Here is an 18,775-nt window from a genome sequence, read left to right on the forward strand (position 1 = left end):
ATACGAGGTGGTGCCAAGACGAGCCAAGTGTGTGACTAATTGAAGAAAAATTTAAGTAAATACAGTGAAGTGTGAGAAGGATAGTATTGGCAATGAGACTAAAAATTATTTTATAAAATTTTAAGAATTAAAAAAAAAATAAAATGTTAAAATTATTATAATATATTTAAATATACTTATATACATAAAAATGAAAATGTTCTTAGCAGTTTCTAAGTAATTAATTCATAAAATATTGTGAGAAAAAAATCAATACACATTCACATATAAAAATGTGTGTAATGAAATACAAAAAAAAATATTTATGCAAAAGAAAGTTTCAAAATCGAAAAATTATAAAGCCAATAAGCAATTAACAAAAAAAAAAATAAAAATATAAAAACTAACAAAAGTCCCATACAATTTTTACTTTTTTTCGATTTCTTGTGAACTTGCTTTTACTGTGCTGACTTTCGTGTCACTTTTGTTGTATTATTTAATCCCATTCTAGACGCATACATTATACATACAATGCTATAGATATACATGTGTATGCGTGTGCTGTTCCTTGGGCAATTTGTTAAATGCTCGTAATCAATAAACCAATGCGTCATGTTCAGGCTTGTATTGCCGGCATTTTCAAGTCATCTGCGCTTATAGCTTATAACAATATAGCTGATTGTTGTTGTTATTGTCATTCGTGTTCCAGCCATGCCGTTCTAGTGCGTACAGCGCAAAAACATAACTGTTGACAGAAGTGCCGCACAGAATTTTCGATTCAGACCAAAAAGTGCGTTCAACGTAAACGGTCGCGGCCTAAAGAGCGGCGTGTGAGAAGGTGGCGCGAATTTTGCAAGAGAAATTCTTTAATAAAACTTAAAGGACAGTTTTCGTTGAGCTTAAAAAAATTTTAAAAATATTTCAAAAATTTTAAGAAATTTAAAAAAAAAATTTTAAAGTGTTAAAAAGTTAAAAAAATTTTAAAAAATTAGCAATAAATTTTAGTGATAAAAAATTTAATTTCGTAAAAAAAATTCTTCATAATTTCAACAATATTTGTCATAAAGCCGCGTAATTACCAATTGGACATCGCTTTCGGTTTAAGCATCTTGTTTTGGGATTTTAAAATTCATGCGCATCTTTTTGTTTATCGTAAAATGTCTAAAATACTAAAGACTCTGCTTTTGTTCTGCTCTTTGTGGCATGCGATATTGTGCGCTGAACTCAATACGACTGTGGCACAAGTGAAATTGTTGCCAGCAGACATTGAGGAAGCGCAACTTTTGGCGAATGCTGCCAATGCAACAGAGTCGGCGTTGTCGACGGAGTTCGATGGCGAGGACACGGAAACCATCGAAGGTGAGACTTATAATGAATTGTGGGAAATACTAAATATTTTAAGATTTCCTGTGAAAATAGTACAGTGCGTATGAGTGATGCGTTTAGTTCGAAAAACTACTTTTATGATTCTAATTGGATTTTTTGAGCATTTTGCGCAATTACACAATATTCCTTATTAATTTCATAGGTTATATGAAAATTGATTAAATATTGTTGCTTTTTGCGTAAATAATCTGTATAATACAATTTCGAAACTTTCAATTTCTAGTTAGAGAATTTTAAAGAAAATTCTTCATGAGCATATTCATCCAAAGCCAATGCTGAAGCATTTGATAATAGTAAAGAGTGAAACATGATTACAATAGGACGAAATTCATAAGAAGAGGAAGAGAATATAACAAAAATACAATGAAATATAATTTACGAGCGATATGTGATGTGGAAGTGATACGTACGGAGTAGGAAAACACACTTAATCACGATTTTTGGGAACACTACAAATCCTAGTTAAATGCCAAAGCTGTACGAAAGAAAAATATATAAAACTTTCTTGTTAACGATTTTTAACTTAAACTCCAAATTTATCTGAAAAATGGAAATGACCATGTTTTTGGTTTTTTATTTTTTAATTTTAAAATTTTCAGTTGCTTTAAATGTAAAAATTTTAGGAATATTAAACTCTCGAACACAAAAAAAAAGTAATTGAAAATATTTTACTGAAATCAGTAATTGTAAAAAAATTTTAAAATCTTCAATGAACCTTTTTTTGGTAAAAAATATTTAGTTTTCAAAAAATTTAAAATATAAATGTATATCTATAAATGATCAGCATGACGAGACAAGTTGAAAACCGAGTGACTGTCTGTCCGTTCGTTCGCCCGTCTAAAACTGTTTTAAAAATGGTCGTGGCTCCGCCATTCAAGAGGTTTTACATGTCTCCTAAACCACTTAAGATGCGATATCTAATTCTGCTCAGTAAAAATCCCTTAAGCACCCCAACTTCGTTCAAAACTACTAAAAGCGCAATAAATCAATAAATAAATATGCCAGAGACATTTAGCTTCAAATCATACAGGAGAACTTTAAAGGAGCCGGGATTAAAATTTGTTGTTGAGTGTGGCACCGCTCTTTTTAGGTGAAATCATATATAATATATCGAATCTTGCTTAACCGATGTATTAAAATAACCCCATGTAACCTAATTTTAACTTGGCTCTTTCACTTTCCAGTATGAAAATCAAACTAGAAAGAATGTATCGGGATATAACTTGGCTGTTGTTTTTGTTGTAACATTATAAAATATTCCTGATGTAATTTAGAGGAATAGTGCTGAGCTTTCAGTCCTTGGCCGGATAAAAATCCGGGTCCGTTCTGGTTACTTAGACTCTACTGCTTGCTTAGAGTAAAAAATGTGTCCAAATCGGACCAAGTCCCCAGAATATGTGGATCAAAGTAGCGATCGTGAACTTTTTATCGAAAATATCGATCAATCTGTGAGACATATTGTAGAAATTTTTTTAATAATAATATGCTTGTAAGTCAAAAATGAGTTCAATGTAACGAAATTAGATCAGAACTTTCTGTTGAGATCCATATATCAGCAAAAATCGGGTGAAAATTTGACTTACTTGTATATTACATACAACATATAAACCCTTTCACACACACTTTGATAAAGGCAAGTTGCAAGAGTATGAAATGTTAGGTTATACTCGAATTTACTTCCTTAGTTTTTTTTTCATTTCCACCAAAGAAGAAAAATGGGATGTTGTTTCAAATAGTTTAGAGAACTTCTGTAAACTTCGAAGTAAATCGGCTGGGTGATTAGTATATGTTTTGGAAAAAAATAATCAAAATAAATATGATGTGAACCAAATCTGAGTTTGGGGTCATCTTAGCCTTAGACCTCCCCAATAGGTGGATTATTATCTATTTTGGTACGCGCTTTCGGCCAAACAATATCTTCAGAACCAGAATTCAGGCACAGAAATCTCAAAAGACGACTTGGATTGTAAATATTATTGTTTGAAGTTATTTAACTTTTTAAAAATTTGAAAAAATATACCCAGAGTCCTTAACATTGGAAAAAAATATTATTATCTTTAAGTAATCCAGATCTTCCTAAAAGCTTGGATTTAGGAACTCCTTAGCAGAATATCAAAGACAGTATTAGTGCAATTTGGTTACACAAAATATTGAAATTTTATTTTGAAAGGGAGGGAAAAGAAAACCTATTAATAGACCTCCCTTTCCTCCTCCTGAGAAAACCTGCACACAAATTTATTATCCTTTTAGAAATATCTTTTGAAAGAAATATTAATTTTTAAAGATTACACCGCGTATCCTCACAGGAAATATCTTTCAAATACCCACATATTGTGCCAAGCGATTAAATCAAATCGAAAGCTGGCAGTTCGTTGACTCCTCATCTAACACGCCGAGCGCCGATTACTCACACAAAAGCGCAGGGTGTTTGATAGTCATATCACAAGGCGCGTATAATGCCTTTGAATCATTTTGCTATTCAAAAAGCTAAAATTCTATACACCGAAGAGTATAGAATATTAAATTTGACCTTCACTAATAAAAATCAATTGAACAGATCCAATTGATTTCACATTTTTTGCGCCTTTTTCAATACAAGTAAAAGTCGTAAAAAAGCGCACAGCGAGAAAATTGAAAGACAATGACACAACTAACTTTACTTATATATATACATATGTATGTGTGCATGTAAGTGCTGTTGCTATTGTTGGACACTCATACAAGCAATTTGGTAATGTTTACATTTGAAAATGGTAACGAACTCAGCTAGTGACAACAAAAGCAACAACCATAAAGCACGCCGATTGCAAAGACGTGCCGCACGGGAGTGTTTAACAGCCAAGAAGAAGAAGACCAAGACGAGGCAGCAAAAAAAGCGCGTAGGTGTTATTGAACGTCGCACGTTTAGGCAAACTTAAGCCTAATTAATATGTGTCTGTGTTTGTGTATGTGTTTAGACCGCTTTTGTTGATCACTTTTACATTTTGCTCTTTGAAAATGTGCGCACGCGCCTTGTCCTACACACACACATTACAATTCTAATTGCGCTTATCGATACATCTTGTGCTTTCGAGTTCGAAAATTGTCACCCCAATCATGTCAGTGTAATCGCATTAAGAGATTTCGTGTGATTTAACAAATTGACAGGCCGATTGTTCGTAGAAAAGAGTGCAGTATAGAAAGAGCGCATTTTCGTTAAACTGTTTATGTTAGTGGACTAATGAACAATAGTGTGGGGGCTAAATTCTGAAATGTGAAAGGCCTTTGAGCTTAAATTTATGGAAAGAATAAAAAATAACTATAAAGAGCAAAATAGAGTAATCTTTTAAATGGTTTTAAGATGATATGTCGAAGATAAAAGTAAATTTGTTTCTGCGACTTATTTTACTTTTTGCTTTTATAAAGTATATCTTAATTCTCTGTTTTTTGGAATTAAATTTTTTTTGCTATAGCAAACCTTTTTAGAAATACAATTTTATTTTAATAAAAGTACTCAAAGACACAAAATTAAACAAAAAAAAAATTATATATTTGTTTTTATTCATAAAATTAGGGCACAATATACCCTAAGTCGCGGTGCAGTACCTCACTAATAATTCCTATTCATAAAATTATGATTATTTTTAGATTTTCATGAGATTTTAATAAATATTAGTAATTTATGTATAATAATTTTTTTAAATCAACATACTTTTTAACTTTTCGAAAATTTTCGAAATTTTTTCGAAAATCACTTTTATTTAATTTTTTTGTATAAATGATTTATAGAATTTATCCAAACGCTTTCCAACAGATTATAAAAAATTTTTATTTTTTTCGAAGATAAAAACAACAAAGATTTATTTAATTCTTTTGTTCTTCATTTATAAAAGTTTTCAACACTTCATAACTTTTAATTATTTCTTTTTATAAATGATGTACAGAATTTATCAATCGTTTATCGTTTTTAACAGATTATAGAACTTTTTTCGAAGATAAAAATAATCAGAATTTATTTAATTATTTTGTTTGTCATTTAAAAAAGTAACACTTCATAACTTTTCGTACTTTTTCGAATAATCTTTCGAAGTTAACGTAACGTTTATTCAATTTTTTTGTAAATCATTTACCAAATTTATCAAAATACCTTCCAACAAACATTTTTTCGAAGATAAAAACATACAGAATTTATTTAATGTTTTGCTTATTATTTATAAAATTTCAACGAACACAATTTTTCCAACTCTTTGGAAATTTTTTCGAAGTTACAAAATTTTCAGAATTTATGGAATTGTTTTGTTTATTTATTAATCAGAATAATTTTCCATAGATTTAAAAAGCTTTTGGAACATATCAGCGAAGATAATAAATAATCAGAATTTATTGAAGTTTTTGTAAATTATTTACAAAATTTACCAGAATAGTTTTTCATAAATTCAAAAAGCTTTTTAGAAAATATTTTCGAAATTTTTTCGTAGATAAAAATTTTTCGTAATTTATTGATTTTTTTTTTAATTATTTCCAAAATTGATCAGAATTATTTGCCATTTTTGAAAATAAGAAAAATCAAAACTTCTTGAATTTGTAAATTAATTATCAAAACACTTTTCAACCTATTTATATACGTAGTTCGATAATTTTTTCGAAGTTAGAAACAATCATAATTTATATAATTTTTTTATATTTTACATATTTTTGGAGATAAAAAACAATCAGAATTTATTTAATTTTTTTATAAATTATTTAAAAAATTTACAATATCAAAAGCCTTTTCATTCTAAAAAATTCTTTCGGAAACTATTTTGAAGATAAGAAATAAAAAGAAATTTTGCTTATAAAGTATTTGAAAAAGAATATCGGAATTATTTTTCGAAAACATTTTCGATGACAAGAAATGATCACAACTTAAATAATTATTTTAAAAATTATTTATACTTTTATTCAATTTAAAGAATTTTTTTGGAAACTTCTGCAAACATAGCAAACAATCCAAATTTATTAATTTTTGTTTAATTCAGTTTCCCATTAAAAAAAATCGAATATAAACATTTCTAAAATTTTGAATTAATAAAATTTAAATGTTTAATTAGTTTTTGTTCTTCTTTATTTGTCAATTAAAGATTTTTTTTAAACTTTTCCAAACATATAAAGAGTAAAAAGTTATTAAATTTTGTTTAATTTAGTTTTTAATTTTTAATTTTTTTAAAAACTTTTTCGAAGAAAAACATCTAGAATTTATTAAAGTTTTTATAAACTATTTACAAAATTTATCCAAACATTTTTGAATTAATTCAGAGAACTTTTTCGGACGTACCAAATAATAAAAATTTATATAATTTTTTTATACTGTTGTATATCATTTATATAATTTATCAAAACAAATTTCAAGTAAAACCAATAATATTTTCATTACATATGCATATACAATTTTTATTTATTTTTTATGAACATTTTTTCAAATATGAAAACAACTAGAATTTATAACATTTATCCAAACAATTGTGTATGATTTACAAATTTAAGGAAGTTTTGCGAAATAAGTTTTTTGAAAATCGGAGATATTTTTATTCATAGATTTGCTGTTAAAATCAAGCTTTACATTAAATACAATACTTGCATTATATTAAAATTCTTCGATACAATGCAGCCACGCACCTTCCTACATAAACCCAGTTAAACTATAAATTCTCATGTCAGTCTCACAGCAGCAAATGGCCCATTTACATAAATGGCTTATAATTCAAAGATTTCAGGCATGAATGAATGGAAAAAACCGGTAACCGATTATTATTACGACAACGCATTCAATTGCAGTTAAGAAGTAGCTGCTGATAGTCTTTTATTGGCTGTTGATGCTTAACAAAAGCTGAAAGCGGCTTGGAACGTGCCGGCTTCAGTAACCACGCTGACAGCAAATGAAGTGCATAAGCATGCGCATGCGCCCTGATAAACAAATTACAGGCACCCAAATGTACCTTTATATATATATAGACATGTGTATGCATTTATAAATGATGGTGACAGCAAAGCCAACGAAGTAAGAAGTCGTTGTAAGCTTCAATATAAGCTGCCATCAAGCTACCTTTAATTACAGCTGAGCCAGCGCTGATTTGTCGTCAAAGTGTGATAATCTTAAATCTTGACAATGTTTTTTATGTAGCTGCGTAGTAGCATCAATTGGGTCTCGGAAACCTTGAACCTGAAAATCGAATTTCAGGCTAATTGTTGTTGCATTGAAGCACAGTGGCGCAGGAAATTTTGCGTGAAGTGGGGTGGAACATGGACAAATAATGCTTGTAAACAATTATATATTAGCTATTAATCGATTTTATGTAGATTTACATGAGCTAACGTTACATTAGCAATTCCGAAATTTTAATCATCGCAATACTGTTTTCCTCAATCACACTTTATTTACATACCTAGTGTGATGGCCAAAAAGAGCGATTTTTTTCACAGTCTATTACAAACATGACACTTAACGCCATCTTGCGCATAGCGCCCACAGACATCGTTGGAAGTTGTATGGCTATGAAAGTTGCTATCAGACTCAGAGAATCTGGGTTCTTAAAAGAATCTGATATCCTGACACCCTATGATTTCATACCGGATCACTTGGATAATGGAATCGCCATACCGAGCTCTGCCAGCTCTTTCTCTGCCTACATACCGGCGAGGGAGTTGTGGGTGGGAAGAAGCTGGAGGAGAGAGGCAGTGAGCTTCTTTACGGATGAGTCAAAGCTTGGAAGAACGGTTGGCAGAGGGGTCTATTGTAGATATACTGCTCCAGAGTGCAGCCTCCCTCAGAGAAATGACCATCATCTCAGATAAAAGAGCGGGGTTGGTCAAGGAGTGCCTAACCTCGCCATCAATAGCATCGAGTATCTTTGTGCCAGGTCACAGCGGAATCGTAGTAAATTGTAATCTTGTTGAGCTAGCACGGAAAGGCACCCTAGAACCGCTATTATTAGAATGGGAGCGGGTCGGTGCTTCCTTATACACTTGTGTTCTACTTTTAGATAGCTGGGCTTTGCGGTAAATGCACTGTCACAAAAGCCTTTTGGCACAAGATCGATCGCAAGAGATCTAGTGATCTACTAGTGACATTACCTTCTTTACTGTCCCGTGTTTGGTACTCAAGGCTTAAACATTTGGGAGCCCATACCTTCAAAAATCCCACCGAACTGGCGCGGGTGAAATTAAACACCTATGAAGTGTTTTTGTCTTTATCTGGCAAAAGCACGACATTCGAGGAGAAAGTGTTGAGCTCAATATTTCTGCATGAATCCCGATCAGAAATTCCAACAAAAATTGAAAGTCGAACCTTGCTGAAAGCAAAAAGCTCCCTAGATCTCTTCTGATTTACCACGGGCTAGAGGGACCTTACGACTGCACAGCTGCTGGTACTTGACCAACGCTTACTGAGCTTGTTCGATACACGAGAAGCCCAAGGAGCTCCTTCACAGTTATTGAGACTGAAGTACCTGTTCTGGCAGGCTCATCAGGCTTGCAGTTTCCTGCAATTCTACTGAGGCCAGGCACCTAAGCCAGTCTAATCATAAATAGAAGTTAATTGACTAGATTTTCATAAGCTGTATTTTTTTTGCAAAATTTTTCATTTTCTTTCCTTAATGTAATTCAACAATTTCATAGTCAAAACTCTGGCCGCAAAACTCAGCTTTCATCAGGTTACTGCGTCCACCAATCTTCAGTCATCAACGCTGCTAGTTTCAGCACACTTCTTCTGCTCAAGTGTTCTGGGACGTCGAGCATGCATACGAGTAGTTCGCAAAACTTACGTAGGTGTCAAATTAATGTGATTCCTGCTCTTTATGGTCGGCGACAAGGCGAGCAAATTGATTAGCTGTTTAGTATGTACAAGTAGTGCAAGTGCGAATATACATACATACATACATATCACACACATAAAGGCTAAACGCAAAAAATGCTAGATTCTTCATGCCCACAATAATTCAAAAACAATTTAGTCAAAAGTCGTAAATGTTGCCAATTAGAGTGCTGCCACGCTCCAGAGTTGTGTGTGAAATGGTTTTTTATACAAAATGACTTCACTTCCATACAGCTAAACGTACATCTACAAATACATACATACATATGCGTGAATATATACATACATATGTGTGCGTTACCTTCACTTTAAGTACTTCTTTTGCTTTTGCGCCTTGGCAATCGCATAAGTGGACAGGTTGTTGCGTACTTTGTACCTTCTTTTATTTGTCTGAATGTATGTATGTCCATTTGTATGTGTGTATTTGTGTATGTTTAATGCCGGTAGAACACCAGTGGGCAGCGCATGTGAAACATGTTGGAATGTGAAGCAAACACGAGACAACTTATATATAATATCTCTTATTTCTAGGAGCCACCGGTGGCTCCCCGCGAACTGTCTGCTGTAATAATATTGTCGGTGACCCAGAATATCGAATTTTTTTGTTTACATATAAATTTGTCATCCTTTGGGTGCCTTTTGTGGTGTGCTCTTTGCTTTATTTTTTTGACAGTCCACGTTTTCTTTTGAATGCTTACGGTATTTTTTCAAGTCGTTTTTCAGTCACTCCGAATTTGTTGCATTTTTGTCTTGACTTGTAATACATCAGTGCAAAAACCGTTGGAATATGGTTGTGAGAATATTTCTATATACATATGTACATATGTAGGTATATGTATTGGTGAGTAATTATTGACAGTGAGAAACAATAACGATGTAAATTTTATTTAAATATGCTGGTTAACAGTAAATTAATTGGCATATTCTGTAAACTGATATTTTTTGTAGCCCATTTAGGTTGTGTCATTTTAAATTTGCGGTGATTTTCAATACCGTTGTCTCATCTGACCCACTTATTCAATTGGTTTCACTCTTCTTTAATTTGGTTTTTTTATATACGAGTGCTGACTACACAAAAATATAAATACTCGTATATATACTTTTGTGATCAAATTGAAAGGTGAGTTTTTAATTTATACTTCGTTGTTTTCGAATCGGTCAATTGAGGATATAAAAGCTGAATCGCAGAAGGCACTGATGGCCATCACGACGGAGGATTTTTCCAAGTCCTATGTTGATTGGAAAATTTGTTGGCATAAGTTTATTGCAGCGGGAGGGGATTACATACCTTAAAGGAGATGAAATGGACAAAACTCACCTTTCAATTTGATCACAGTAGTATTTTCTTGGAATTTTTAAGCTTCAAACTGTTTTTTCAATATTAACTTTTCGATCTTACTAAAATCTGCTCTCAAAAATGGCGAAAAAGGCATTCAGTTGGAAAGACTTTCTATTACAGTAAAATTTTTCGTTTAGAATAAATATTATTATACTCTGAACAGGGTACATTAAATTTGCCACGAAGTTTGTAATATCTATTTAGCCGTGTCCGTTTCTCCGTTTGTGTATATGCGATCCGTTCAAGGTGTCAAATACCGACCTGAAATTTCAAGTTTCTTTCTCTACTAGAAGACGCTCACCTGTCGGAACTGCCGATATGGGATCAGTAGAACAAATAGTTGCCACCAAAACCAAGAGATTTTCTCTTCGTTGTATTGAAAATTTTTTTGTGATTGATGATTATTCATCAAAACAATGCTATAATCTCCGAATAAGTTTTACTGATCGGACCACTTTAGCATATAATTGTCATTCACAGTGACCAATATCGAGATAAATATATTTTTATCACCTTTTCTGCTATAAGGAATGCTCCTGTGAAGGCAATTTTAAATATTAATTTAAACCACAACACAATATACTAAATTTCAATTCAATTTGAGACCCCTAACACCATAATGATTTTTGAAATCTCTAGTTAGTTTGCATTCTGCATATAACAAGAACGATTTCTCGACACGATTGCTTTGATCTAAGAGGTCACGGAGGTTACAATTCCAATATTTATACTTGCATATATTGTTGTGTATTAGGGTGTTTGTTAATACGTTTCACTCAGTTGTCAAATACTCAGCTAATCCAAAATATTTAACGGCTCAAACTTAGAACAGTGGGAAAGAGAGAGAGAGAGAAAACCAAAATAATATATTGGGATTCTAAATTATGTAGCTGTCAAATTATTTGACAAATACACCTAAATGGTTTCACAACTAGCTGAATACAAATGTAAATATAAATTGAGTGTTTGATTTGCAGAAATTTGGGAAAAAGATAGGAAACCTCATGAAAAAGGCATACAAAAAGTAAAACAAAAGAAATATCTGTGAAGCGTGTGCATATTTACATACACTATCAAGCAAAAAGAAAGAATAATAATAAACTTAATGCAGGAAAGAAGCATAGTGTAAGGTGAAGAAACTTGACAGTGCGCTGTGGGGTAGGCGCAAGCAGCAATTTGGCATTCAGCATGGCACCGGCGGCCGGACCATTTAAGTATACTGTCAATACTGAGTAATTCATGCCAACAAAGGCAACCGCGTTCGACAATATTTTTTTAGACAGGGCGATGTTTTTGTTTGCGGTCTAACGTAAAAGTGTTTATTTAATTGTTTCACTAAAGTAAATACATCTGCGGTCATTGAACTAGATATATGGATCAGCTGATTAACTGTGCTTTCGAAAGTGACGCAGGACTGAAACAACTGTGCCAAAGTTTACGTTTTGTATGATAACATTCGTTTATAGAAATTTTTTAATTAATCAGCTAGACTTCAATTGAATCCAAGTTCTTCTCTGCCTGGTATTTCAGATGCAGAGTGCGCTATTAGCTTAAGTTCATGCTACCTATAGTACTTTCAGAGCTTAATAGTTAACCATTCACATGGTACATTTTAATCAGTCTAGAGCTGCCCTTGGATAAGCTATACGCATCTTGGGTTGATTTGATTATACAGATAAGAAAGCTCCTCCTTGAAATAATCTAAAGATATCTAAGTGGTTTCACCGCGCAAATGATTCTTTATAATACAGCTCTACAAAAACAAATACTTATTCTGTATATTTTATATATTTTTTGTTGCCCTGGACATCTTTCAATAAATAATTTCATGAATAAATTCTTGAAAACATTAAAATTTGCTCTTTTCATGATTATCGTGTATATAATCAAATGGGAGTGAATGGTATGGTAAAAAGACTACTTCAAAGCTATTTCCTCAAAATGAACTCAGTTATTTAGTAGTAGTAATCCGGTAGGCCAATAAGCCACGCAGAGACCAGTTTTGGTATTTGCGATACCAGATGGAATTCAGTTTCTGGAACCAAGAGGAGTAGTCATCCTTTAGGATACCTGCCCTTGACGCGAATTTTACAATTTTTGCGGCCGTGTGGACCCCAGATGCTTACAGCGTAGTCTTGCCAATGCGAGAAAAGTGTGCAAGAGATGCTCCATTGTTTCTCTGGTGCCCTGTTCTCGACGTTTCTTGCAGTCTTCTCGATCTGTCAGCTCCATCCTGCCGGCGTCGCCACCAGACAGTGACCAGTTAGTACTCCGTACTAGGTAGCTCATTCCATCGGATTTTGGTTTACTTTACTATGCTTCTGTCGAGATTGTCGTATGGACAATGCATGGGTTTCCCAACGTTGATTTCGAATTTTAGCCTACACCATTCTTGGCAATCTCATATACTATTTCATTGCCATTGACGCAAAGACCTCAGCTTGAAATATACTACAGTGGTCAGGCAGCTTAAAAGGTTGCCTTTTGCCTAACTCTAGATAGCATACTCCCGTTCCAACTCAGTGATTTCAAAATTGTAAGCACAAATATATCCAAAATCGATATTACGAGGTTTGTACAAAAAGTATCGATGGTTTTGTTGCGTTAAGTTGGTACTCATATCCCTTTCTTATACTGACAAGGTTGGCCATTATGAATGTTAAGTTAGTTTATGACAGCTGATTTTTTGCCAAAATGGTGCCAAAATTGCTCACTTTCGACCAAAAACAGCATCGCGTGTTTACATTGCTCAGGAGATATTAGACTCAAGCGTACGACTCGTAACGACCCAGATCTGCTCCAGAGCGGCAACACTGGTGAGGAATCATGGCCTTATGGTTATGACGTGGAAACCAAAGCTCAATCATCCCAATGGAATCTGCCGTATGAGCCAAAACCGAAAAAATCGCGCCACGTTAGATGGAAATTAGGTTTTTGCTAACAGTTTTTTTCGATTGCAGGGGCGTTGGTCATCATGAGTTCTGGACAAGGGGTCGTACGGCCAATAAAGAATATATTAATGCAAGTTATGCGCAATTTGCCCGAAGAAATCCGTCATAAACGATTGGATTTGTGGAAGAAACGCTGTCAGAAGTTAAATTTATTATGACAAAAAAGCACCCGGAAATTACAATTAAATTCCCCGGGTAAATGAGATTTGAAAAAAATGTATTTTGCTAAGTTAATACACCTGCCCTTAATTACTATGCCAAACAGCTGCTGAAGTCGGTCCAAATCAGTAGTGCGTTGCGTTACAGTAGATACAAATATCGAACAAAGAATTTGTCTTTAATTTTGTATTACTAACAAAATTTCGTGTTTGGAATCGTTATGAATAATGAAAGAGGCTTACAGTGGTTCAGTTTTATAAAAACTACAAGACTACGAGTGGTACGAAGCCTTCAAAGACGATCGAGAGATCGTTGAAGACATGCCACGTTCTTGGCGATCTTCGACATCGTCAACTGATGAAAATATTAAACAAGTGTCGGATATGGTGCTTAAAAATCAGTCATCTGGGTCTCTTTGGACATGCTTGATCGTGCGAATTCCGATCCCACATTTATGGCAAGCATCACAAATGCCGATGAGACATGGGTTTATGAGTTTAACATGCAAACAAGTCAAAAATAAACGGAATAGAACCCGTTTTCAGTCAATCGAAGAGATAATACGAAATTCGCTGAATGGGCTGAAAGCCATCCCAAGGAAAAGGCTTATGAAAAGTGTTTCGAACAATTTTTGGCATAAGTGTAATATATCTAGTGAAGATTACTTTGAAGGCGAAAATGTAAATTTTAATGAATAATTAAATATTTTGCGTTTTATTTACAATTTCCTTACGAAGTACAAAATTCAGAACTTTTTGAATAAACCTCGCATATGTGGCGCAATACAACCATTGTGGAAATTAAATATGTAATTAAATCTTACGTTGCAAAATATTTATTAACGTGGACGGAAGATAAGTGCAGAACTTCAACTGTAATGCTTCTCTTTTCCTCTTTTACAAATCAGATACCAAACAATTTTACGTCGTATACCATAAAATCAATCACGGAAAACTTCATTATCCAAAGTAATCTCAAAAAATTTGAATACGCTCTTTGGTCTGAGCACATTATGCATTTATTAGAAAAAAATTAATTATTAAAGAGAGAGATAAATTATATCAAAATAATCATCAATTACCTGGGGCCAAAAATACAGCTGACTTATAAATTCAGTTAATGAAAGCTCGTCAAAATGAGATATGTACTATATATAATTACAGAGTATGACAAACTAATAAATTGTATAACCCTTCGCCCTGAGCTATTAAATCACAGCTCAATTATTAACCACATGATTGCTTAGAACCAAGGCTTCACAAGTAAGAAAGAATTCAGTGAAACGAGCGAATATGTGTTGCTAGAAAGAAATTTACATTCATAATTGCCGTCTTTCCTTCACCCATATACGTAAGCCCACACGAGCCATTTAACGACTTCTTTAATGAGCCACTGGCAAAAGCTCAAGCAGCTACTGGAAATACATAGATTAGATCTCTTCATTTTATCTACATCTTTATTTGTCATTTTATTGCCATAAAAGTAGACGCGCTTAATTGATTGTGTTCAAGCTGCTTGAATTGATTTTTAAGTGTCTAACTTCGAGTTCAAGGCACACTCAAGATAAATAAATTGGGTCACAAAAAATGAGGGCAAAAATTTTGGTAAAGCACTTTTATGAGTACATTTCTTCTTAGATTCCATTTAAAGGAACTTTCAACTCTTCTTTGCAGTGCCTGAGAATCCCACGTATTCGGACACAGCGGTAACCAACCCCTCTGAAGAACAAATACGTCGACGACGTCAGCTTTTCTATGATCCCTCACTTTTGTTGCTTACAAATTATGGCGCTGAAGGCGGCAAATGCATTACTGCACGCGGTTATCCCGGCATCTGTATGCGCTTTACTAGCTGTCAGCCGTATTATCGCACCAAACGGCAGTTTAATTTTCTTAATCTGCGTCAGTGGCCACAAGTGCCGAGTATAGGACAGGACGTCTGCAGTTTTTACGACCAGTTCGGACGTCCAAATACGGGCATCTGCTGTACAGGCACATTTATGGGTGGTGCTTTTCCTGGCGCTGGTGTGTTTCCACCATTCATCTATCCAGGCGGTGTGAGTCCGCTGCCCACACCACCAATCGAACCGATAGCACCCACACAGCCAGCGCAGCCAGAGGAGGAGTTTGAAGAGGATAAGGATGAAGAAGATATTATTGAGTTGGATCACCCGACAGAAGTTGATCCACTAGTCGATCCTTTGCATGAGCCGACAACTGCTGACAAGCCAGACACCAATGTCGTTTACGATCCAATCAAAGAAGATGTAGAAGAGAAAACAGAAACGACGACAGCAAAGCCGGCAACATTCTACAATGAATTCGCTTATCAATGGCCGAACCAGTTTGCTAACCAATTCTCTAGCGTACATCAATGGCCACCACCATTGCCAACACATCCGCCATCGGCCGCAGTTTGGCCGCCTCCACTGCCAACACATCCACCCAATCATCATTATCCAACGCACGCTTCGGTGACTACAAAACCAAGCACGCCAGCAAGCTCGCCCTCGGTAACCACACGTCGTACCACTACTAGACGTCCAACAGCGGTGACTACACCACGTCCGGTGACAACTACAACACGCCGTCCAAGCTATCCTAGTTATCCAGCATACCCTGGCTATCCAAATTATCCTAGTTATCCGACGTATCGTCCAACCGCTGCGCCAACGACAACAACGCGTCGTCCGACCACACCGATCTCAAGCGGTTCGTCGAATTACGGCTTACCTGCACAATGTGGCATTAAGAATCCGGCAGCGCCAGACCAGGAACGTATTGTGGGCGGCACAAATGCGAGTCCGAATGAGTTCCCATGGATTGCGGTGTTATTCAAGTCGGGCAAACAGTTTTGTGGTGGCAGTGTGATAACGAAGAATCATATTTTGACAGCGGCGCATTGTGTCTCCAGGTGGGTATTGCTTTAAACAAACAATTCGGTGTTACTTATGAAAGTTTTTATAATGATTAACCTTAAAAATTTATAGAATGACCTCTTGGGATGTGGCGGCAATGACAGCGCATCTCGGCGACTACGATATACGGACCAATTACGAAGTACAACATGTTGTACGGCGTATCAAGCGTTTGGTGCGTCACAAAGGCTTCGATTTCAGCACGCTGGTGAGTGAAATAGTTGCACTGGGATTACTGAGACAATATTATTTTCTCTCTTGTATTCTCTAGCACAACGACATCGCCATATTGACAGTAAATGAACCCATAAAATTCACTTATGAGGTCCAACCCATTTGCCTGCCCAGCTCGAGCAGTCAACTGAGTCGTAGCTACAGTGGTAAGGTAGCAACAGTTGCAGGCTGGGGTAGTTTGCGTGAGAACGGTCCGCAGCCATCAATTCTGCAGAAAGTACAGATACCCATTTGGGCGAATCATGATTGTGCGCGGAAATATGGACGTGCAGCACCGGGTGGCATCATCGAATCGATGGTTTGTGCGGGACAGGCGTCCAAAGATTCGTGTAGTGTAAGTGAAATCTAACAAGAAATTTGAAGAAAGTTATTATTTCGACTTAAGATTTGAGAGGTATTTTCGACCTTCATAGAGACCGCTTAAAAAAATTTCATGGACCTTTAGACTAGGTTTGATAAAGTTAGCTGAGTATCGGTGGAATATACCTGACTGGCTTAATAGTCAGACAAACGTAACATGAAAGGATTATGGGTCGCACATGCCGACTATTAAAAATTAAAATGAATAATAAAAGAATTCGAGTAGGAACTCAAAGAAGTCGCTGTCGAATAGACAGATATGCCAGAAGACAAAGAACGTCTTATAATGACTATTGTAGAAGCTGTTAGAAGGTAGAAAAGAAGGAGACTACAAAACAACTTTTATGAGATTGTAAAGCTCTTTATAGGAAAAACATTGCAACTATCGTTTCATGCCAACGTTTCGGAGGTAGCACAGAGTAAAGAAGCTAAGGGTGGTTCAGAAAGAAGACAGTAGGTGAGGATTGTGATTGAGGGTCTAAATACGTGGTGAGACAATCGCTCTACCAACCTACTTAGACTAGGCTTGTATGAAAAAATTCGCATAAGGACTTCAGATCATAGTTGAAAACGGCAAATCTCGTACATGTTAGAAAAATAGAAATTTTAAGGCAAATGCGTGAGAGTATTATCTTAAGTACAATACGAATGGGCCCAAAAGAAAATTAAACTAGTTTATATCCCTTCTTAGTTTTCAGATACTGAATATAAAATACTAACTTTTCTCTTTAAACTTGACTTTCGTTCCGTTCGTTTGTACCGACTTAAGTCCAATCATATAGTTCCACATTTCTAATGTCTACTGATTAGTTGAAAATATTAATGAATAATACTCACTTTCACCTCTTTCAGGGTGACTCTGGCGGCCCTCTGATCGTGAATGAGGGCGGACGCTACACGCAGGTCGGTATCGTGTCTTGGGGCATTGGTTGTGGCAAAGGCGAATATCCGGGCGTGTATACGAGAATCACTTCATTATTGCCGTGGATTTACAAAAATATCAAATAGTACGAATAATATATAAAGCTTGAAATAAAAACGAAGACAAAGTGATAATTTATATACAAATCGATTTCTGTAGTATTTTTTTGTATTTATAAATGGAATGAATAAAGTACTGTGCGTGAGTTGAAGCAGTTTTATTTGTCGGAAGATCGGTGCCGGTATGGCAGTGTAACAACTGATCATGGAGATCAAACTAAAATGTGGCATACCTTTAGGCGCTAAACTGAGAACAGCTGATTGTCTGTTGATGCAGAGAACGTATATTTTCTTTTACGTTCTCTGGCAGATGAATCAGAGAACGTAAAGTATGTTTTAAGTTCTCTGGTTTGACAACAGAAAATAATTAGCCTGTTTCATCACAGTTTTGCAGCAGGAGACTAGAAAGTAACAGAATTGAGCATTTTCAGTGTTAAATGAGAAAAATAATGCTAATTGTAAATAAGTAAAACAAATCTCAAAAAAACTAAGTGTTTAACTAATTTCAGTGGATTATAAATATATGAAAAAGTTATGAGGAATATCGGTGTCTAAAACTTAGTAGTGTAATAAATTAAACGCGAAATATCGACAAAAAGGTAGTCAAATAAATTTTTTTTATTTTTATTTTTTCAAATTGG

General features: G+C 34.7%; 1 protein-coding gene across 1 annotated transcript; it reads left to right on the forward strand.

Moving 5' to 3' along the window:
* The first annotated feature begins 1,136 nt into the window (after nt 1-1,136).
* On the forward strand, nt 1,137-18,161 carry LOC120768547 (serine proteinase stubble). The gene is made up of 5 exons (XM_040095289.1): nt 1,137-1,338; nt 15,316-16,555; nt 16,632-16,767; nt 16,831-17,127; nt 18,006-18,161. Exons 1-5 carry the CDS (start codon nt 1,137-1,139, stop codon nt 18,159-18,161), a joined length of 2,031 nt encoding a protein of 676 aa, XP_039951223.1.
* Nucleotides 18,162-18,775: the final 614 nt, after the last annotated feature.

The sequence above is a fragment of the Bactrocera tryoni genome, chromosome 2 (assembly GCF_016617805.1).
Source record: "Bactrocera tryoni isolate S06 chromosome 2, CSIRO_BtryS06_freeze2, whole genome shotgun sequence".
Lineage (NCBI taxonomy): Eukaryota > Metazoa > Arthropoda > Insecta > Diptera > Tephritidae > Bactrocera > Bactrocera tryoni.